We start from the raw sequence: 23,333 nt of genomic DNA on the forward strand, positions 1-23,333 counted from the left end.
TTTCAGGGCTGCCGATAGTGGGATTCGAACCTACTATCTCCCGGATGCAAGCTCACAGCCATGAAATGATCGGAAATTTACTTTTATATAACTTTAGTTATGTAGTATTTATCGATAGGACCACTAATAATATAAATATTTGAGAATTAAATTTTAGGTGTTTCCCTAAACTACCATTTCACTCAGCATGAATAAAATTATTTATAGCCTAAATTGTAGTGGCTCATCCCTCAACTTTACATACTGATTTTCATTAAATTCTCTTCAGCCGTTTCCTTGTGATGCACGTATGTGCATACATACATACATACATACATACATACATACATACATACATACATACATACATACATACAGATAGACAGACAGAAATTATGGAAAAGTAAACAGTGCATTTCCTTGTTACTGTGGGCATGACCGATACAGAAATACCATTCTTTTCAAATTCTGGGCAATGTACGGACAAAACTCTTGTTTTATATACCGGTATATTATAGATAGGCCTATGCATTTTTGAACAGTAATATTGTGTAAGAAGTGTTTGTAGAGTCACATATTCTTCTTCTATGGCAGATTCTGCTTGCTTGCATTTGACCAATGAGGCAAGGAGAGAAAGAAGTTTTATCTTTGGGGAAATGTAATCAACTATCACAAGGTCTTGACTTCATTGAATTTTTCTCAGCTGACCCTGGAGCTCTCTCGAAAAGGGCGACAAAAGAAGAAGAAGAAGAAGAAGAAGAAGAAGAAGAAGAAGAAGAAGAAGAAGAAGAAGAAGAAGAAGAAGCTTGTGATAAACAGCACATTATCTTCTCCAAAAGGTTGTCAACTATTCTGAATAAAAATGGCAAATATATATAACTCGCGAAGCCATTAAACTTATAAGTATAAAGTGTGCTTAAATAGAAGACTTGTGATATTATAGTATCTGTTTTGTACTGTTTTGCGGATCATTGTAAGTACCTAGGTGTTAATATAAGAAAAGACCTTCATTGGGGTAATCACATAAATATGATTGTTAAAAAAGGGTACAGATCTTTGCACATGGTTATGAGGGTATTTAGGGGTTGTAGTAAGGATGTAAAGGAGAGGGCGTATAAGTCTCTGGTAAGACCCCAACTAGAGTATGGTTCCAGTGTATGGAACCCTCACCAGGATTACTTGATTCAAGAACTGGAAAAAATCCAAAGAAAAGCAGCTCGATTTGTTCTGCGTGATTTCCGACAAAAGAGTAGCGTTACAAAAATGTCGCAAAGTTTGGGCTGGGAAGACTTGGGAGAAAGGAGACGAGCTGCTCGATTAAGTGGTATGTTCCGAGCTGTCAGTGGAGAGATGGCGTGGGAGGACATCAGTAGACGAATAAGTTTGAGTGGTATCTTTAAAATTAGGAAAGATCAAAATATGAAGATAAAGTTGGAACTGAAGAGGACAAATTGGGGCAAATATTCGTTTATAGGAAGGGGAGTTAGGGATTGGAATAACTTACCAAGGGAGATGTTCAATAATTTTCCAATTTCTTTACGATCATTCAAGAAAAGGCTAGGAAAACAACAGATAGGGAATCTGCCACCTGGGCGACTGCCCTAAATGCAGATCAGTAGTGATTGATTGACTCATTAACCTGTACTTAATCGCATGGTTAAGTCTGATGCTCACCTCCATAGTATATTGCTTGTTGTTGGAATGTTGCAACATCTCTACTTTTGAAACTCCATGTACCTTTCAAACAGATTGTTTGGAAGAGGAGGTGTTGGTTATTTCCATTATCTTTGAAATCCAAGACACTCAATCCATTTTAGGTGTGACAGTGCATGTTTGGTGAGCAGTATGCTCAGTAGCAAATAGCTATGCTATTTACATTTCATGCATTGTAATAAGTCAAGTTTTATCTTATGCTTGTGTTCAATGTGAAATATTTATATCGTGACAGTTGTTAGTGAATTTATACAAGTTAAAATGGCATCCACTGATCAGATACTTTTGTGATTGGGTGAAACGATGGAGGAAATGGACTTGAATACTGAAAGTAATGGTAATGAAACAGATGAAGTTTACAAAAGTGATCATAACTCTGAAACTGAGTGTCTGCAAGTTCTGAGGAAGAAGAGGTACTTTTGATTGAAGGCTGTATTTTATTCGTTTTATGAAAGGATGGATTTACCAAGTGGGGTCTCCAGCTTCTCAACTGAGGTTGGCATCAGGAAGGGCATCTGACCATAAAACATGTGATATAAATTCATCTCACCTCATCCCCAACCCCGTATCAAGAAACGGGACTAAGGAGTAGACAAACAGTTTGTTTAGAAACACAAATTATAGTAGGCAAAGCTTTTTCTGACTCTGTAATAATTAAGAGGGGAATTCCTCAGGGCAGTGTTATTGGACCTTTATATTTTCTTATGTATATAAATGATATGAGTAAAGAAGTGGAATCAGAGATAAGGCTTTTTGCAGATGATGTTATTCTGTATAGAGTAATAAATAAGTTACAAGTTTGTGAGCAACTGCAACGTGACCTAGATAATGTTGTGAGATGGACAGTAACTTAAAATGAATACAAGATTTATAATCCACCTTTTCAGTACTTAAAATTATTTAACGTTCATCAAAACATTAAAATATGATAGTGTCAGGTACTAGTTTTGGTCCATTTTTTTGGGACCATCATCAGCCTAGCCGAAATTACAAGCAAAAGACATAAACTAAATTAATATGGATGAACAAGAGGATGGATGGTAGTGGAATGACATACAAGTAAAAACCTTATACATAAGTTACAATAAATATAACCAAAATATGTTAAAATTAACAGATGAATAAAATAATTGTGATGTCGCTTAAAATTTCTTGATGCCAAAGTCTTAGGTTGGAGGTTGAACTTGTATTGCACATTTAAATTGAAGTGAAGTCTTAAGTTTCTGGAAAGTTCTGAGAGCAAGTTCCACAATGGCGTAGAGGGAATTGTCCAATATGACCAATATAGACTTGACGAATTGAGAAAGCTGGACTTGTTCTATGTAGCATAAACAAATGCTGTGTTTAAAGGAAGTCTCAATTCAGTCGGAACCCAAAGAACCTTGTGCTTGTTTGGAACGAGCTACTGGAAGGAGTGCAACAGACAGAGTATCATGTAAGTATCTAGGTGTTAATATAAGAAAAGATCTTCATTGGGGTAATCACATAAATGGGATTGTAAATAAAGGGTACAGATCTCTGCACATGGTTATGAGGGTGTTTAGGGGTTCTAGTAAGGATGTAAAGGAGAGGGCATATAAGTCTCTGGTAAGACCCCAACTAGAGTATGGTTCCAGTGTATGGGACCCTCACCAGGATTACCTTATTGAAGAACTGGAAAAAATCCAAAGAAAAGCAGCTCGATTTGTTCTGGGTGATTTCCGACAAAAGAGTAGCGTTACAAAAATGTTGCAAAGTTTGGGCTGGGAAGAATTGGGAGAAAGAAGGTGAGCTGCTCGACTAAGTGGTATGTTACAAGTAACAACTCTCATTATTGTTCCGTATTGAAGATGGCGCTAGGCATAGAATCTCAAGGATAATATAATAAAACCACCTATTCAATACTTTCCACTTTTAATGTGGTTTAAGTCTACATGAATGTATGTAGACTTATCATGTCAGGTACATGTTTCACCCATTATTTGGGCATCTTCAGCCTGTAGACAACCTTTATGTCAAGGTTTGGTTAAAAAGGTGGCCTATGGAGAGGAATTTTCCTGGCATTTTCCTGTAAGTGTAAGTGGAAAACCACAGAAAACCGTTCACAGGACAGCCAACGATGGAGTTCGAATCTATGCGTCTCCCAAATGCAGAGCTTGGCTCCATAGCCGTTGTGCGGTAACATGCGTGGTCACTCCACCTGCTCGTGTTCCTAAATAAATGACATACCGTACTAAAAATAGCTCCAGCTTTATATGGGCATATTATGGCCTTTGAGCATAAAGGTAAGCACTGTGCTCACTAGTGAGTAATGGAGCACATGAAGACTTAGCGAGTAATGCCATTTTTATAAGAACATATTGGGAAGTAGTGCTGCTGATGAATCTTGGTTTAGTTCACTTCTTGACAAACAAAAGCAATCAACTGAATATTTCTATGACCCCGACTACAAACACAACTGAAAGGAAGGAGAACTGTATCATAGAGATTTCTGGCACAGTTAATATACAGAAATTTGTCTACATATTGCCATTAAGAGGGTACACTTCTATACTGTTTGAGCAAGTTTAAATGATAACATTCGATACAAATTATACATTCTGCTGGTCACTTTTCTAACATAACAGAACTACACAAGTTTATTGGCACACTGTGCATGGGACAAATGTATGTCAAAGAATAAGATAAGGGAAAGACCATAGCATAGAGCAAAGTCCACAAAGTTTGACATAGATTCTTCACTACAAGAGATTGCTTAGATCTTGTGTCAGGAACTGTATGTACAGTAAATCATAAATATGATGTTTTCAGTATATACTTAAGAATCATGTAATGTGAGCACAAAATAGAAATTGTGCTTTACTAGAGTACAGTATTCAGGATATAAAAACCATTACAAAGAGTAGTTTTGGAGGAACACCTCACTGCAAAGAGAAATGTAATAAATATACTTTATTCCAATAACATTCCCCCCATTATTGTTCTGAATCATGTCACAAATGGAAGACTTTCACAAAAAAACTTTCAAATTGAAATTTTTAATAATTCTACTATGTACATGAACCAATTATATGTTTTAACTAAAATTATATGGTGATGGATACCTTATTTAATCAATATGAACTATTGTGAATTTCTAATATACGGTAATGTAATTTTACGTTTTTATGCCCTACATGTTGCATGATTCTGGACCAAATCCATTTGACTGGTGAATTTAGTTAGCGCAGTTAATTGTTTTGTCCTTCATGTATAATTTATCTATCTTTAAGTAGTATCTTGTATATTTATATCTGTCCATAATGTTAGTAAGTACCTGATGTGAGTAAATGAAATAAATAAAAATGAAGGTAAACGAAAATTAAAGCAAAATGATACCATTTTCTCAGAGAATGTTAGCTGATGAAGTGGATTTTGAATAGGGATTTGAGGGTTATAAAACGGTAAAAATCCCTGCAGTTTTTATTTTGAAGCCAGTCAAAGCATGGGATTTTTTTCAATTTGCTTTACATCGCACCGACACAGATAGGTCTTATGGCAACGATGGGATAGGAAAAGCCAAGGAATAGGAAGGAAGCAGCCGTGGCCTTAATTAAGGTACAGTTCCAGCATTTTCCTGGTGTGAAAATGGGAAACCATGGAAAACCATCTTCAGGGCTGCTGAGAATGGGGACGTGAGAATTTACTGTACCTGTGTAGCATAAATAATTTCCTTAACAATGCAAATACTCTCTGGTAAATCTTAAAATTTTATACTGCTGTTTATTATCCTATGAATATTGCCATGAATTTAATTAAGATGATCCAGAAATAACTGAAGGTTATTACTCTCATGAGACTAGATGACAAATGTGTTGACCAAAAAGTGCAGAAAGCATTTTGCTAAGACTTGAACGATGGTCAAATTACTATGCTAGTGCCCACAACGAGGAATTTCCCCACCTGCCAGTACCAAGCCCTGAGTTTATTCCCAGACCTGCACCATTAATTATGCCAGAGGAGGTAATTGAAGCCATCAAGAAAATGAAGAAAGGGAAGCGTACTTGTCTTTCGCTTGGAGACCCCAGGTTCAATTCCTGGCCAGGTCAGGAATTTCTACCTGCATTTGAGGGCTGGTTCAAGGTCCTTTCAGCCTACATGAATGAGGAGGTGCCTGATGGTGAGATGACAACATTGGTCTAGAAAGCCAAGAACAACAGCTGAGAGGATTTGTCGCACTGCCCATGCATCGCCTCATAATCTGGAGGCTTTCATGCTGAGCAGTGGTTGCTTGGTAGGCCAAGGCCCATCAGGGCTATGGCACCATGGGAGTTTTATATTTCAAAAGTGAAATTTAAGAGTACTTCAAAATGAATATCAGAGTTTTAAGGCTCTGTAGTACTTATTAAATTTAACTTACAATATTATAAATAATACATCAAACAAAAGAGCAACTCAGACGGTTTGTTCTATAAGTGTTTTTTCCTGTATGCATGCATTGGTTCCTCTGTCCTTCATTAGAAAGCGCTTTTGAACCTGTGTATATGCACTGGTTTCTATGCCCTTTTTTTTGCTATTTGTGTCACGTCGCACCGACGCAGATAGGTCTTATGGCAACGATGGGATAGGAAGGGTCTAGTAATGGGAAGAAAGTGGCTGTGGCCTTTATTAAGGTACAGCCCCATCATTTACCTGATGTAAAAATGGGAAACCATGGAAGAGCATCTTCAGGTCTGCTGACAGTGGGGTTCGAACCCACTATACCCTGGATGCAAACTTACAGCTGCGTGCACCTAACTGCACAGCCACCTCATCCGGTGTTTCTCTGTCTAGTAGCTAGAAGTGTTAGTAGCAAAGATGGTGATTGGGGAACAGAAAGCATTTTGCATTTTACAGTTTGCAAGGACTGAATCTGTACTTACAGTGCAACGTGTGTTCCATACTCCGTTCCATTGTAATTCTCCAAGTGATAATAACATCCATAGACGGTATCATAAGTTTGAAGGTGCTGGCTGTCTTTGCAAAGGGAAGAGTACCAGACGACCAACAAAGGAAGCATGTGTTGAACGAGAGAGGGAGTCCTTCATGTGTAGCCCCAAGAAATCAGTTCAGAGGGCTAGCCATGAATTAGCAGTTCCGGTGATGTCAGTATGGAGAGTTTTAAGGAGGTACTTAAAACTACGTCCTTATCATTTAGAGTTGGTACGAGTTCTAAGGCATATAGATTATGGTTTATGTGCCATCTTTGCAGAGGATATATTGCTGCATAATTATGAAGATTTTCTGGATTGTGTCGTGTTCAGTGATGAATCGACATTTCACCTAAGTGGAAATGTGAACACTCATAATGTGTGCATCTGGAGGTCATCAAATCCCCACAAGTTGGTACAGTTGCAATGTGGCTCCCCTAAATTGAATGTTTTTTGGTGCCATATCCTGGCAGAAAGTTTATGCTGAAGCAACTGTAACTAGTGTTCCTTATCTTGATGTGCTTGAACAATGGCTCAATTACAAGAAGCAGAACCAGTGAAATGTGTTTGGCAGCAAGATGGTGCGCCGCCTCACTGGCATAATTCAGTATGCAATTGGTTAAACGACTTTGTACCCAACCGCTGGATTGGCTGCTACGGCCCAAATGACAGAGCTTGTTTGGCATGGCCCCCACGTTTACCCAATCTGACGTCACGCGATTTTTACCTTTGGGGATTCGTCAAGAATCAATGTGTTTGTACTTCCACTGCCAGCCGACCTAACCAATTTAAGAAACAGGATTGAAGCAGTTGTTGTAACAATTACTCCAGACACACTGAGCAAGGTGTGGGATGAACTTGGCTATTGACTCGATATGTGCCATGTGACAAATGGTGCTCATATTGAACACTTGTAGGACAAACTGTTTGAGTTTTATTTCACTTGATGTATTATTTACAAATGTAAGTTTAATGTAATAAACCCTACAGAGCCTTAAAGCCCCAATATTCATTTTAAAACACCCTATATTTAACTTTCACGACCTGAGTAACTGGTCTGGCACTATTGTCAGCACAACTGTAGAGTGTGCGCTAAATCCGTGCCAACAGAACAAGAATGACTGAGGCTAATGTAGCACAACTGGAAGATCACCCAATGCAAAATCAGGCAGTTGTGAGTTTGGTTCCCACCAGTAGCCAGTACTGTACTGTACCTAATATCTCTTCTACATGTACAAGGACGGGAAAGTAAGATGTGGCAACACAGTCGCCACTTTGCATAGAAACCATTGAGGCAGTTGCAGTTGGCAGCTTGTATAGAGGGGATGTGGAGCTATGCAATTCACATAATTGCCCCTAGTGCAGGTCCTGCAGATGAACAAGTGTGATGCCATCAATTTGTGGTGTCAAACTGGACTGCATTAAAGTGAAGTTTTTGAAGGTAGAACGAGCATGGATAAAAGAAATAGATAGTGTGCAGAGGAAAGCAGCAAGATTTGTAACAGGGGATTTCAGGAGAAAGATTAGTGTATCAGAATGGTTAAAGGAACTAGGGTGGGAAACTTTAAGTAAGAGAAGGGAGAAAACTAGACTTATAGGATTATATAGAGCCTATATAGGAGAAGCAGCATGGGGAGATATCCGTGAGAGGCTTCAGTTGGAAAATAATTATATCGGCAGGACTGACCACAAATATAAAATTAGAAGGAATTTTAGCAGAAGCGATTGGGGTAAATTTTCATTCATTGGGAAGGGTGTGAAGGAGTGGAACAGTTTACCAGGGGTAGTGTTTGATCCTTTTCCAAAATCTGTACAGATATTCAAGAAGAGAATAAACAGCAACAGAGAAAATAAATGAAATGTTAGAGGGCATTTGACCAGTGCCATTAATATAAATAAAAAATGTGTGTGAATAAATTAATTCCATCCCCTGGTCTAAGGAGTTGGACAGCCAAAGTAGGGGACTGCCTGTAGGGGTGAAGTACAGTGGGGACTTCGAGGGCCCTGGGACCACTACGGTAGCTGTGAAGGCCCTTCAGGAACTCTGAAAAGTGGTGGCAAAAGGGGCTCTGGTTAAGAAGCAGCAGGTCGTTATGCTACTTAGGTTTCAGAATGGGTAAAAAAAAAAAAAAAAGTAAATAAATGAAATGTAAATTTTAATCTTATACCAGTTGTACAGTATCATTTGAAGTAATTCCACATACTGTATATCAGTTGACTATATTTGTAAGTAGTACAGGAGATATTATAAGTAGAATTTTGTAAACAATATAAATTTATTAAGGATGAGCTGTGTGTTTAATAGAAAACATTGTTAGCATAAATTGTATAATATTGTATTATAGGAAAATTTTCTTCTCTTGTTAATTTAATATTTAGTGCTTGACAATAATGTATTTTAGTGTACCATTTGCCACCAAGGTAGACACCTCATTTGCAAATAAAGAGATTTTGATTTTGATTTGATTTGAAATTGAGAGGCAGTGTGTGGAAGGATTCTGGAACATCATATTCATCCTCCACTGCAGAGGAAATGGCCTCATTTCCAAAGGCATCTGCCTATTGTTCTGCTCGACAGTGGCCGCTGCAGCAGTGATGCTCCTATGAGGGAAGTGTTGGCATGATGGAGGTCTTGGAGCATCTATCCTATTCACCAGACATAACTCCATATGACTTCAATCTGTTCCTCAAATATAGGAACAGCTCTGAGAGAAACATTTCCAACAATAAGATGCCATACTTCAAGTAGTAGGGTGCTTCATCATGGACATCAACAAAGACATCACTGCTACTGGTATCCTGCGTCTTCCACACATCTGGCAATAGGTGCAACATGTTGTGATGGTGGTTCTACAATAAATGGTTTGATATACATGCATACATTGCCACTACCCTTTTCTTCCAACCTTCATACCATATGTACTCAACACGAAATACTACCATGTTTTTTAAGAAAGTACCAGTTTTAAATATGGCCACTGCAGTGCATGTACGCTCAGAACATACATCTATAGCTAGCTATAAGTGCCATTACGAAAACATTCATCCTTATTTATGTTTGTTTGCACATACTGAAAATGCATCTGATAATGAATGGTCCCGCCAAGTGTGAAGTATTTAAAGATAAAAATTTCATGTTGTTCGTATTGAACTGTATCACAATTAAATTGAAATAACAAATAACCTGGTTCAACCTATTCAATACAAGTAAATAAGAAATGTAGCGTTACATTCTTATTCGATTATGAGCGGAAGCAGTACCGGTTTCAACCACCAATCTGGGTCATCATCAGCCGAATAAAAATACAAAAAGAATGCATAGGAAAACAAGAAATTAAAGGATGAGTCTTTCACAAAAGCAGTTGAAGAAGCAATATAAGATAATAGGGATTAGTACTGCGCGATTTTAAATCATAAAATCTAGAAGAAGTTGAAGGTCAGTCACTTATATGAAGTAAGGCGCAATCCTCTGAAGAGTAGCACAACACACTCAATGTTCGGCACTGTGCCTCAAAACGTTTACAAGAGGAGATGAACAGTTAAGTCAGCCAGCCTGCATATACTATCAGGCGTGAAGTCACAACACAATTTAATAAATATGAAGTCCCAAAATTGTGTAGAAGTCGAAGACGAGTTACTTGAAGCAAGATGCTAGCTCCTGAAGATCAGCGCAACATGTTCAATGTCCAGCACTGTGCGTTCAAATGCTGATGAAACTCAGTGAATAGCTTAATGATCAAACCTGTAATTGTTTCGGTTGCAAAAAAAAAAAAAAAAAAATATATATAATACAATTTAATATAATTTAATATAATTGAAGAATGTAAATAGGATCTTGTAGATTCTTTAGAACAGTTGACATAAAAAAACAATCGTGAAGAGAAAAATGGTAAAAAGTGCAATACTGGAAACAAATGAAAAACACACATGCACAGCGCGCTACTTCTTGAACATAAGAATTCAGGTCATAATTGAGGTAATCCAAGGCAGCGCTAGGCATGAGTCTAAATTTGAATGTTGCAAATACCCAAAATGCAGGTGGCACTATAGTATACAGTTAAATTCGGAAATTAGGTGGGCTTTTTTTTTTTTTTAATTGAGAGGAGAGGTGAAAAGAAAAGATAGGATAATAAAGGAGGAGGATTAGTAGATAAGAGAAGATTAAAAGGATTGGATGTTAAAAGAGGATGGGAAAGGATAGGATAGGGAAATAAAGGAGGGGTAGTTTAGGGTGGGTTAGGAGGTAGAAGATATGGGTAGGAACTGTGTAAGGCATGGAAAATGGAATTTGGGTTTAAAAATTTAGCATTTTTGAGAAGAAGAATTAGGAAGTCAAATAGAATATTGGGTTTTTCAGAAATGTTTTTTAAAATTGAAATTAGGGTTGAAGTATTGGTCAAGGTGAATAAAAAAATTTTCAGTAGTGTTTAGAAGGGGGCCTCTGTTAATGATTTTAAGTATTTTTATGTCTTTTTCAATATTGGTGAAATTATGCTTGAAGTCTTGTATGTGTTGTCCTATAGCAGAGAATCTTTTGTATTTAATGGCGTTGATATGTTCGGAGTATCTGATATTAAAGTTGCATCCAGTTTGTCTGATGTACGAGGAGCTGCAATTGTTACATTTGAATCTGTATACTCCAAATTTAGAAAAAGCATTAGATTTTAGCGATTTAGAGTTGTATAATATATCAAGATTTCTGTTATTGGTTCTAAAAGAAATTTTCATGTTGTGTTTTTTAAGAACATTGGTTATTTTATAAGTATCTTGAGTGAAAGTAAAAGTAGAAAATGCAGTGGGTTTGGTTTTGTCTTTTGATAACATAGTTTTAGGATGGTGTTTGAATTTGTTGATGATACGGTTTATGAAAGAGTTGTTAAAACCATTAAATTTAGCGATAGCACGGATGGTGTTCAATTCATTATTTAAATCTTTTTTAGACATAAATGTACCTACTTAAAAAAGAGAAGGGTGGTGGAAAGACAGGCAGCGATGGATGTCCTTGATTCACAACCCGACCCGGGAAGCAAGAAATGGAAAATGATCATGATGATGAAGATGATGATGTTTCCTTATATATATAAAAATGATATAAGTAAAGAAGTGGAATCAAAGATAAGGCTCTTTGCAGATGATGTTATTCTGTATAGCATAATAAATATCTGACAAGATTATGAGCAACTGAAAAACGATCTTGATAATGTGAGATGGACAGTAGGCAATGGCATGATAAATAGGGTTAAAAGTCAGGTTATGAGTTTCACAAATAAGAAAAGTCCTCTCAGTTTTAATTATTACGTCAATGGGGTGAAAGTTCCTTGTGGGGATCACTGCAAGCACCTAGGTGTTAAAATAAGGAAAGATCTTCATTGGGGTAATCACATAAATGTGATTGTAAATAAAGGGTACAGATCTCTGCACATGGTTATGAGGGTATTTAGGGGTTGTAGTAAGGATGTAAAGGAGAGGGCATATAAGTCCGTGGTAAGACCCCAATTAGAATATGGTTCCAGTGTATGAGACCCTCACCAGGATTACTTGATTCAAGAATTGGAAAAATTCAAAGAAAAGAAAGCTTCATTTGTTTTGGGTGATTTCCGACAAAAGAGTAGGGTTACAAAGATGTTGCTATGTTTGGGTTGGGAAGACTTGGGAGTTTTTAAGTTATAATGGGAGAAAGAAGATGAGTTGCTCAATAAGTGAAAATATAAGTTGTTCAATACGGACCCAAAAATGAGATTTATGACTTGTAATAAGTGGTATGTTCTGAGCTGTTTGAGTGGTGTCTTTAAAAGTAGGAAGGATCACAACATGAAGATAAAGTTGGAATTCAAGGGGACAAATTGGGGCCAATATTAATTTATAGGAAGGGGAGTTAGGGATTTATATAACTTACGAAGGCAGATGTTTAATAAATTTCCAATTTCTTTGAAATCATTTAATAAAAGTCTAGGAAAACAACAGATAGGGAATCTGCCACCTGGGTGACTGCCCTAAATGCAAATCAGAATTGATTGGGTGACAATCTGTTATTATTGAAGACTTGGTGCAAAAGTTGATGCAAAGGTTTGAGTAAACACTTCACGATTTCATCATTAAGTTACGAGTTGTCTGAAATCTTTACAAAATTGGGGCAGCATGCTTTCAGTATGAGAAGTTGTGCTCACACCAGGTACTGTGGATGCTAACAGACATACTCAACATCACCCAGGAAAGTGAAATGTTAGCAAACAATTTCAGCTCGCAAACTCATGTGCACTGTGTTTTGGGAGAGGCAGGGTGTATTGCTTGTGGACTTTTTGCACTGCGGCAACACAATAAATGCCAAGACTTATTGTGGTACCTTACATAAATTACGTTGTGCAATCCAAAACAAATGGTGTGGCATGCACTCAAGGGAGATTCTTTTGCGTCATGACAATGCATGACTTGGCACAGCTAATTGAATGTGAGTTCTCATCACCTCATTTGTTAGGGAACAATATAATCATCCTCCACATAGTCCTAACCTAAAACAACCATGCTACGGTGGCTGGCACATCAGGTGGCAGATTTCTATGAGGATGGAATTCAGAAGCTGGTTTCACGATATGATAACTGCCTTAATATGCTTGGAACTTATGCTGAGAAGTAGTTTAAGGTATAGACTTACATGTAAAAAGAGAATTGTTAAAAATTTGCATTGCTTTTTTCCTATATAAAAGTGGTATATGCTTAAAAAACATGCCTCGTAATAAGCTAAAAGTCTATTTCAAAAACTCATACTCAAATTATCAGGTATAATGTGAATACATAAAATGGATGAGAGCATTTGATAAACAGATGCATTATAACTGTAATTATTGGTGGTAAGAATATGACAGAAAGGTTTAGAGTTCATTGGCTGTCATTATATATTTTGATGAAATGTAATACTGTAGTTCTAGCTGTTAGTAAGAAGAACATTTTCTGAAGCATTAATTTTTTTCATATAAGTAATATTGTATAAGAGACTCAGAGTAAAACATCTCTGAAGATATATTACATAACTGTCAACCAATTGTTGTTGTTTTTAGTGATAAAAATTGAGCTTACTGGATCAAATTGGCATAAACAAAGTTGTTGATTTGGAAGAGATTGCTCATTAACAAGACAATATGTGATATCTGAAAAGATTCTGTCATGATAGAAATTGTATTCAATAAAATGACAGAACTATACAATGCTCGGACAATATTATAATTTCTCCAAAACTTTACAGCTGAAAAACAAATTATCTATATTATCAGGATCTCCAGATCTTATTCCATCAAATGCTTATTTTTTGATGTCACATCTACTGACTTTCAGTGCCTCTTAAAACTGCAGACATAAATATCAGTCAAAACTGAGCCTCTCTTGTGTCAGTATGAATATCTAATTTCTTATGCTGCATACCTACAGCATATGTTTTGTGTTTATGTTGTTTCTAGGTTCAGGATTAGTGGTAGAGTATCGGCCTCCAGATCCCAAGATAGTGGGTTCAAACCCGGCAGACGTAGTTGAATAAAGGGGGAAAAAAAAAAGTCTGTTTGACACTTGATGTCATATGATGTCAGGATGTAAATTATCTCTGGTGACACATTTGGTGTTTACTCGACAAAATTAATTAAAACTCAGCCAAATACACCAAAGAGAAAATCTGCCATCTGGTATGGTTGAAGTAAAATGGAATGTCGAAATTGATGAGCAGACATTCAGATGGCGTCAAATTAAAATATTTGCACAGAGCATCTCTGAGGCCATATGATTATTATAACTAGGTTTATATCTTGGGTTATAAGATACATATAACCCCCCCCCCCACGCACATATGACGAACACATATTCATGGTAGGTTATATTGTTTGTTGTAATTGTCATTGTCCTCTACAACACTGACATATATTGATACTGACAAATTATTTAATGTGCAGTGTATGAAAGAAATGCACATAAACAGACTGCACACTTCAAAAAGAGGAATTTGGACCTCACCTGCTCCCCAATCTTGGTTGATTTGTTTAGTCCAGCTGAACCAGCTCATCCATAAGAATCTGCACTGATTCAGTGGGGAACTGGCCCAGCAAATGGGATCATCTCATGATACCATCACTTATCACCTACACTTAATAGATAGAATCTGAATACTTGATGTAAGGGTGCCATATGTGGTACTGTAATGAAAGAGACAAACTCCAGCATATCACTATTGCTTCAAGTTTGCTGGCTATACAGCAGGCAACGTTGGACACAGACAGAGATTTCTGTACCACATTGCCATAGGCAATGAAAAATAGTGTGTACGGTATATGCCATTATAAAGCAGAGGAAAGAATAGCAGAATCCTGTCAGGCAAGCAGCATCTTGAGCAAAACTAGAGTTACATCTATGCAGACCATGATTTATGTTTAGTACTGAACAGGTTAGCTCATTGTGTTGTGGTATGGCCAGTTATGGTAGCTAGCTCTGTACTTGAGAGATAGGTGGATTTGAATCCCCTGATGGCCACGATCAAAATGGTTTTCTGTGGTTTCCCATTTTCAACTCCAGACAAATGCTGCGATGTTACCTTTCTTCTCCTCATTCTTAGTCCATACAATTACACCGACACCCACAGACAACACCACGGTCACACAGTGGTACTTGTAGCTCTTCCCTTTAGGGCATAGTACCGGGAAAGCAGTTGCAGAACTAGTGAGACGAACATATCTTCAGAAACTCCCAGCACTAAAAACCATATGCTAAAAAAAATTAAAATGTAAAATTGTGTTTAGTGAACTGGAAAGTTGTAATCCATTATGAAATGCTGGATAACATCACCACAGTAATACAGGGCTTTATGTTCAACATATGTACCATCTGAACCAGAAAAAAGGCTTGACTGGTGGCATGGCACAATTTCGCAAGATTCATGTGCCTTTCATGAAGCTTCTGCTTATTTTTTAAAAGGTTGCTCTCTTTCAACTTGTTCTTTAATCCACTTTCCTTTTTTTGACCCAAATGGGATAAGGAATAAAAAATTTAGGGTCTCTTTCATTTATAATACCAATATAAATGGTCCGTTATTGGACATTATAAATTTTCCAGCTAACTCATTCCTGGTTGCCAGCGTTTCGCCCTCGTGTGCTAGACTGGGCTCATCAGTTGGTACCTAGCACACCTACCAAGACGCTGGCTAGTGCATACCGTGGAGGCCACTGCGTAACCTAACTGTAGCCACCGGCAGTGCCAATGCACTATGAGACACTTTGTCCCATTATCAAAAATTGATGCCTGCTTAGCCATCAGATGATACAGATGTTGATTCCCATAGGGAATCTGAAATTATATTGGTATTATAAATTTACTCATTCGGAACAAATATTTCAGATTCCCTATGGGAATCAACATCTATATCATCTCTTTCATTTTCCAAAGTAGTTCCTTTCTTTAGCTTACAAGCTTCAATCTTTGAGGGATTGTGTTCATTTTCGTTCTTCAGTATTGTTATGAAGGATTGATAATCTTGCTATTGTTTAAACTTAAAATGAACAACGTTATTTTCAGTATTTACCTCTCATTCAACATTAAATATTGTCCCTCACTTTTAAATTCCCTTTGAAGATCAAATTAAGGATAGCTTACCAGAAATTCACACATTTTTGTGTGGCTATTTCATAGTCCAAAAATGACCCGTAATTATTTCCTGTTAATAAATGAACTAAAGCTTTTATTTCTGAAAACCAGCTTGAGAATTAGGATTTCTTTAACTTTATAAAGTTGTCAGCCCCAAATAGACTATCCTCCTTAAATAATTTTATATATCTCATCAGCCTGAGTATTCTAATATTTTTCTCATTTATATCAAATAGTTATTCTCAGTATGGTATTTAGCAATCCAACAGCTAAGAAGATATCTCTCTTTTTAAATGAATATTTATGAGCCATCAGAACTTCTATGTTTTCAATGATAGGTTCTTTTATAGGACGTTTAGAATTCTTGACACTTGCACAGTACTATTTCTTTTTTCAGAAGAAATGGATTAAAAATACTTGTATGTTTAAAGGTTACACATTCAACATGGAATATTTATAAGCCATACCTTTCAGTGATGCCTAGCTACAGTGATAAATGTAAGGAATCTTTACAGCTGGCCAATATGCTTCATTAAGAGATGGCCAAGTAAAATTTCCCTACATTTAGGATTTAGTACACTGAAGCCATGTGAGCTTATTTTACCTCAGTATTTCAAGAGATTAGACAATTGATGAAGCTGTGAGGCTAAGTTGTGAGCAAATGTGGTTAATTTATGTACATAACTGATCAACTTTCTATTTACTTACTCGTATAGTTCGCATATGTTCTTTCTTTGCTGCTCTTGAATGTCCACATAGTTTCCGATGTAACCACTGTAGCAAATACCATATGCTTTTAGGAGTTGGTATAATGTTAAAAGGTGGTGGAACCGTACCACCTTCCTCAAAGTAGCTGATCCAGAGCTTGCTGCGGGCAAATTTCCACTCCACATCAGCTCGTTCCTGTTTTGGGGGAAATTATAAAGTTATGTCACACTTAAACAATTAGTACTCTCATCATCCTGTACATGATACATTTCACTTAATTCTTATCTTAAGTTAGAATCAGTTAGTTGTTGTAACATATGCAACTACATTAAAAATGAAAAGTTAAATATTGTGAAACATAAAGAGATGCAGTCATAGAAAGAGATTTTCATGTCACTATCAATAGCACTTTTATTTGACATTTATGCAGTTTTATAACAATCTGAATTTTAGTTAAGAAAATTTAACTCTAAAAACAAGATAATTTGAACAAGTATCTTTCAGTACCCAGTATCAGTAGTGTTTTGTCAAAAAGGAAACATTGCTTTAGAACATACACTTTTTTGTTCTCCTTAGGGTACGAACATACCGAAGATGCATCGCAGCTCGCGGTCGCGGTCGAGGTTTACGTCGCGGTCAATGGAGGCTGAACATACCGGGGAGGTTTACCTTTCAGTGTTCTGAGATGTGTTTACAGTGAGTGGACGTTATGTTTAGATCTCCGCGTTCAAGTTAAAGATAATTTATCCTCTACTGCTGAGCTTTTACAAGTATAGAGTATGTATTCAAGTGGCAATGGAGATAGTGATTCATTGTGCATAAGCACAGGATGGTGGCTACTTTCAAATCAGTAAACCCACCAGTGGAATGCCCATCCTATAAATAAAAGAAGGCAGGCGCTGGGGGAATATCACAACTTATTTGAAGAACTGAAACACCATGCGGACAGATTCCATTCATACATGAGAATGCCCCTTGAGACATTCCAATACATATACAACAATGTGGAATAAAAAATTGATACTGTGAAGTACAATAACTACCACACGAATACACACGCGGGCTCTGTGAACACCCAGATCAACGGCACAGTAGAACGGGGGGATATATCATGTGATCTCAATCTGGATAAGCCAATCAGGAGCAAGCTACATCAATGCCTCCTGTTCTACAGCGATGAGAACACAAACTTTCTTGTCATCGCGCTAGACCTCCTGGTAAATCGCGATGGTGAATGGAAGCGAGAATCTTTGACATGGACTGTTCCATTTAAAACTGTGTGTTTGTGTTACCAGGAGGTGACATCGAGGCATCGACCGCAATGTAAACCGCGACCGCGAGCTGTGATGCATCTTCGGTATGTTCGTACCCTTATTGTAGAAGGTAATGCAAGTTTTGGATATTTAGTAATATTTTAGTTAGCAAGAGTTCCACTAGGTACTCTTTAATAACAATGTAATTGCTAGTTGACTGTTGAAGGGAGCAGATGTGTTTTTGCAGTGATGGGTATTTCCTTATCAGCTTGGCGAGCAACAATCGAGACATGGGCAAGCAGGCAGGATGTTATGGAGTGCGTGCTGGAATGCGGACTTGCAGCAGGCAGTTACCCAGGAAGTGTTATATCGCTGGCACTCATTACTACACTACTTGTTATAGGAGGCTTGGAGTTAAACTCTAAACCCAGACCCTATTCATGCAGCTTCAGAAGAGGTGGTGAATATGAACATGAACATGAAGAGTATGGGATGTAAGGGAAACTTAAGATCTGGTGCTAAGTGTGATACATGTGGAATGTGGTATCATTTCAAATGTGGTAAGCTACAGGCCATGAACAGTGATAAGGAAAGGATGGCATGCAGCAAGTGTTCTATTAATGGAAATGTTACTAGCAACAAAGCAAAACTTGATGAACTTCAGCAGGAATAAAATGAAGCAAATCTCATAATTGTGGAGCTACAAAAGAAATTACAGGAATTAAAAAGTGAAAACCTACAACCTGTGCTCCAGTCAGTGACCAGGTCAGGGATGGAATAAATGAAGCTCCTATCTTATGGCAAGGATAGAATTGTGCTGGCTGCCGAAGCCTGGGACAATGATTAATGATTGACAGATGAAATGAAATGATAGTGGAGAGTGTTACTGGAATGAAAGATGGCAGGGAAAATCGGAGTACCCGGAGAAAAATCTGTCCTGCCTCCACTTTGTTCAGCACAAATCTCACAAGGAGTGACCGGGATTTGAACCACGGAGAACCCAGTGGTGAGAGGCCGACGCGCTGCTGCCTGAGCCACGGAGGCTACAGGAAGTGTATATGAGAAATATAGGCACTCATTCATCTGTGGGGAATATTAAACCAGCAAGTTGTGTGGTGATAGATGATTCTATCATGTGGCATATAGAACAGGAAAATAGATCAGTGCAAGTGATGTGCCCAACAGCAATTCGAGCGGAACAGATGAACAGGAAAATAGAGGACGAATGTGGCAGGAATGAGGAAGTAGTATGAAATGAAATAACGTATGAATTTTAGTGCCGGGAGTGTCTAAACTCTAAAGACATGTTTGGCTCGCCAGGTGCAGGTCTTTTGATTTGACGCCCGTAGGCAACCTACACATCATGATGAGGATGAAATGATGATGAAGAAGACACATAAAGCCAGCCCCTGTGCCAGCGGAATTAACCAATGATGGTTAAAATTCCCAATCCTGCTGGGAATCAAACCTGGGACCCTTGTGACCAAAGGCCAGCACGCTAACCATTTAGCCTTGGAGCCGGACGAGGAAGTAGTAATTCTCCACGTAGAAACTATTGATTTCAAGAAAGCAATGGACTGAATACATAATGGGGGACATTTATTATCTAGTGAACTTGACTCAGAAAAGTTCCCAAAGGCAAATGTTGTAATTAGTGGTATACTAAGGAATGCCGGCACCATGGTATGGTGGTAGCATACCTGCCTTTTGCTCGGAGGCCTCGGGTTTGATGCCCGGCCAGCTCAGGGAGTTTTACCTGGACCTGAGGGCTGGTTCGAGGGCCACTCAGCCTAAGTGATTAGAATTGAGGAGCTATCTGATGGTGAGATAGCGGCTCTGGTCTAGAAAGCCAAGAATAACGGCCGAGAGGATTTGTTGTGCTGACCATACGATACCTGGTAATCTGCAGGCCTTCGGCCTGAACAGCGGTCGCTTGGTAGGCCAAGGCCCTTCAAGGGCTGTAGTGCTATGGGGTTTGGGGGGTTGTATACTACGGAGACTAGATGTATCATGGAAGAAGATTGGCCAGTTGAACGAAGAACTTCAGTGGGTGGCTGAAAGTTCCGGATCACTCTTTGTAGTTGGCAACAGTTGGATGATGACTGGGACATCAGCAGAGATGGACTTCACTTGAACCAGTGAAGAGTGAACTCTTTTCGAGGGATACCGAGTCCTTTTCCACCCAACCGGATGATGACGCAGAATGGGCAGTCGAATGACGAACCATGATGGGAGCACATTGGATGCAGCTATAGCGACAATACCACCAACAGGATATTGTGAGATGCAGTGATACTGGACCGGGTAAGTTCTTCGATTGTTTCAGGTAAACTGCAGATGTATTGGTAATAAAATTGCAAAATTCGAAAACTTAATTGATGCGAGTGACCCTGATATAATTGTGAGAATGGAAAGTTGGTTATCGGATAATATATATAATTTAGAAATATACAGGTCAAAATTTCTAACATTTAGACAGGATAGAAGGTCAAAAGGAGGGGGAATTTTCACTTGTGTTAGGTCGTAGTTAAGCAGTATGGTAAAATGGGTTCTCAAAAACTGCAAAATAATTGGGGTGGAGGTAAATAATGCACCCAATAAACAAAATATAGTCATTATTAGAACCTGAAATCAGGTTTAAATATGATCACTGGTCTTTCAAAATTGACATGTGCCAATATAAGCTACGGGAAAAGAACTATAATTGTAGGGGATCTAAATCTACCATCAGTAAACCAGGCTGGGTCAACTATGGGGGGTAGGGGCTATCACAGGAAGCAGTTAACTTATTAGTGTGGAATAACGGCTTTTCCCAAGTCGTTACAAAGAACACACGTAAATGAGCACTCTTAGATGTTTTTCTAGTCAGACCCGACGACATGTGACTTAATTCATGGGATTAGTGACCACAGTAGAGTGGTACCTGATCTCTCATGAGGAACTTGTAATACGAGGCATGTGGAATTTCTAAGACTATTTGGTGCTATTAAACGTAAGAAACTTCATCTTATTTTCCGTATTGAACTGAGATCACAATAATTTAAAGTCTATCAAGTTCCACCTTTTCAATACTAATACAATGTTGTTGGATGATATTTACAACATTATTTATTATTACAGTACATGTTTCGGTGCTCTATTAAGTCACCATCATCAGCTGATTTAGAAAATGTGAAAAAACTTGGCGATATAAATATTAAATATTAAACAAAATATTGTCATAATTAATTCATACATATACATATTTACAACAGAATATTTAATGATTAAATCCTAAACATCTATTATGTTATATTAAATTTCCCTAATATGTAACAAGAAAATTCTTGTAAGTCATAATTCTAAATTTTTTTTTTTTTTCATCTGGTTGATGATTTGTCTTAAACATTCTTTAATGTCTGAAATCCTATGCTCTCGTGCTGTCTAATTAGAATGCACACTTATAACTGAGGAATTAAAATTGCATGTAGTCTATTTGTTGTTAAAAATGTTCATTTCCTTTGTATATTAGCTGTTTTTGTTGGATGAAATTCATTATATATAATTGTTGAAAAATGAGCCGTCTTCTTATATTTGTTAAGTACTAAAACTTCGTATTTTTATTGCTTTGTGCGTGGTTGGAACTGTAATTTGTCCTACAGTTGTTATGCGGAATTATCTTCTCAGTTCAATGGGAACCCTGCAATGATGAAACCCAATATTAAAAAGCGAGAAAATTGATAAAGAAGCTGATTAAATCTAACTGTTGATACAGTTGACTCACCTCTACAGCTGTGTACTTCGCGTGACGGCTACCGCGTGATGAGTGTGTGTGCTAGTATCTTGTGCTGTGTGACGCAGCGCTAGTGAAGGAGAAGTAGGGGCGGCAAAGGGGATGTTTCTAGAAACATAAACTTTTAGGAGAGGGTCCGGAGGGCGTTGTGGACGAAGACAATAGTACGCAAAGTTGTTACGTAGCATTCGGAACGCATTTGAATTTTCTGGAATTTTTAGCTTGTTAAGTAATAGAATCAAAATGTCAAACAGTACCTTGAGTTTTTCCGAAATTTCATTTAGATTAAGGTTAGCGTTATAGTATTGGTCAATATGTATTAGACATGCTTCAGTAATGTCAAGCTTCTGTCCTTTAGAAAGTATTTCCATGATCTCGAGGTCTTTATCAATGTCTGTGAACTTATGTTTGTACTCATGAATATGTTGACCTACCGCTGAGAATCTGTGATATTTTATAGCGTTAAGGTGTTCCTGATATCTGACGTTGAAGCTGCGCCCAGTTTGTCCTATGTATCCGCTTGAACAGTCATTACATTCAAATCTATATACCCCTGATTTAGAATATGGGTTGATTTTGTTGACAACTGAAGCATTATGTAAAACTGTTGTACTTCTATTATCTGTCTTGAATGCGATCCTGATGTTACGTTTCTTGAAAATATTTGTAATTCTATGTACATCTTTATTAAACGTGAAGGTTGCGATTTCCTTAGCTTCTGGTTTATTTTTCATCAGGCTCGTTTGAGGGCGATATTTGAATTTGTTTATTATTCGTTCTATGAAATTCTCTTTAAAACCGTTGGCTTTAGCCATAGCTCGAATGATATTTAGTTCCTTGTCCAAGTTTTGTTTGGACATTGGTATGTTTAAAGCGCGATTCACCAAGCTGTTATAAGACGCGCATTTGTGAGCTGAGGGGTGTATCGAATCATTTCGTATTGTGGCTACAGTTTGTGTGGGTTTTCTGTAAATACTAAAAGAAAATGAAGAGGCATGTCTATTGATCTTTAGGTCCAGATAATTAATGGATTTATCTATTTCGGATTCTAAAGTAAATTTTATATCCGTATCTATCGTGTTAAGATTACTAAGAGTCGTAAATGCGTTGGTTATGCTTTCATCCAGGATAACAAACGCATCATCTACATACCTAGACCAAAATAGAACATTTTTGAATTTTTCATTATTAATTATTTGTGTGTCCTTAATATAACATAATAGATGTTTAGGATTTAATCAATAAATATTCTGTTGTAAACCATTTTCTAAATCAGCTGATGATGGTGACTTAATAGAGCACCAAAACATGTACTGTAATAATAAATAATGTTGTAAATATCATCCAACAACATTGTATTAGTAT

The 23,333-nt window shown here is 37.4% G+C and overlaps 1 protein-coding gene across 1 annotated transcript in view; it reads right to left on the reverse strand.

Moving 5' to 3' along the window:
* The window catches only part of Trpgamma (Transient receptor potential cation channel gamma), a 1,057,337-nt gene that overhangs the window by 73,971 nt on the left and 960,033 nt on the right, over window positions 1–23,333 (reverse strand). Inside the window, exon 15 of the mRNA XM_067147636.2 lies at window positions 16,944–17,138. Within this exon, the coding sequence (XP_067003737.1) occupies window positions 16,944–17,138 (195 nt within the window). The remainder of the gene's footprint in view (window positions 1–16,943; window positions 17,139–23,333) is intronic.

This window comes from Anabrus simplex, chromosome 5, assembly GCF_040414725.1.
Source record: "Anabrus simplex isolate iqAnaSimp1 chromosome 5, ASM4041472v1, whole genome shotgun sequence".
Classification (NCBI taxonomy): domain Eukaryota; kingdom Metazoa; phylum Arthropoda; class Insecta; order Orthoptera; family Tettigoniidae; genus Anabrus; species Anabrus simplex.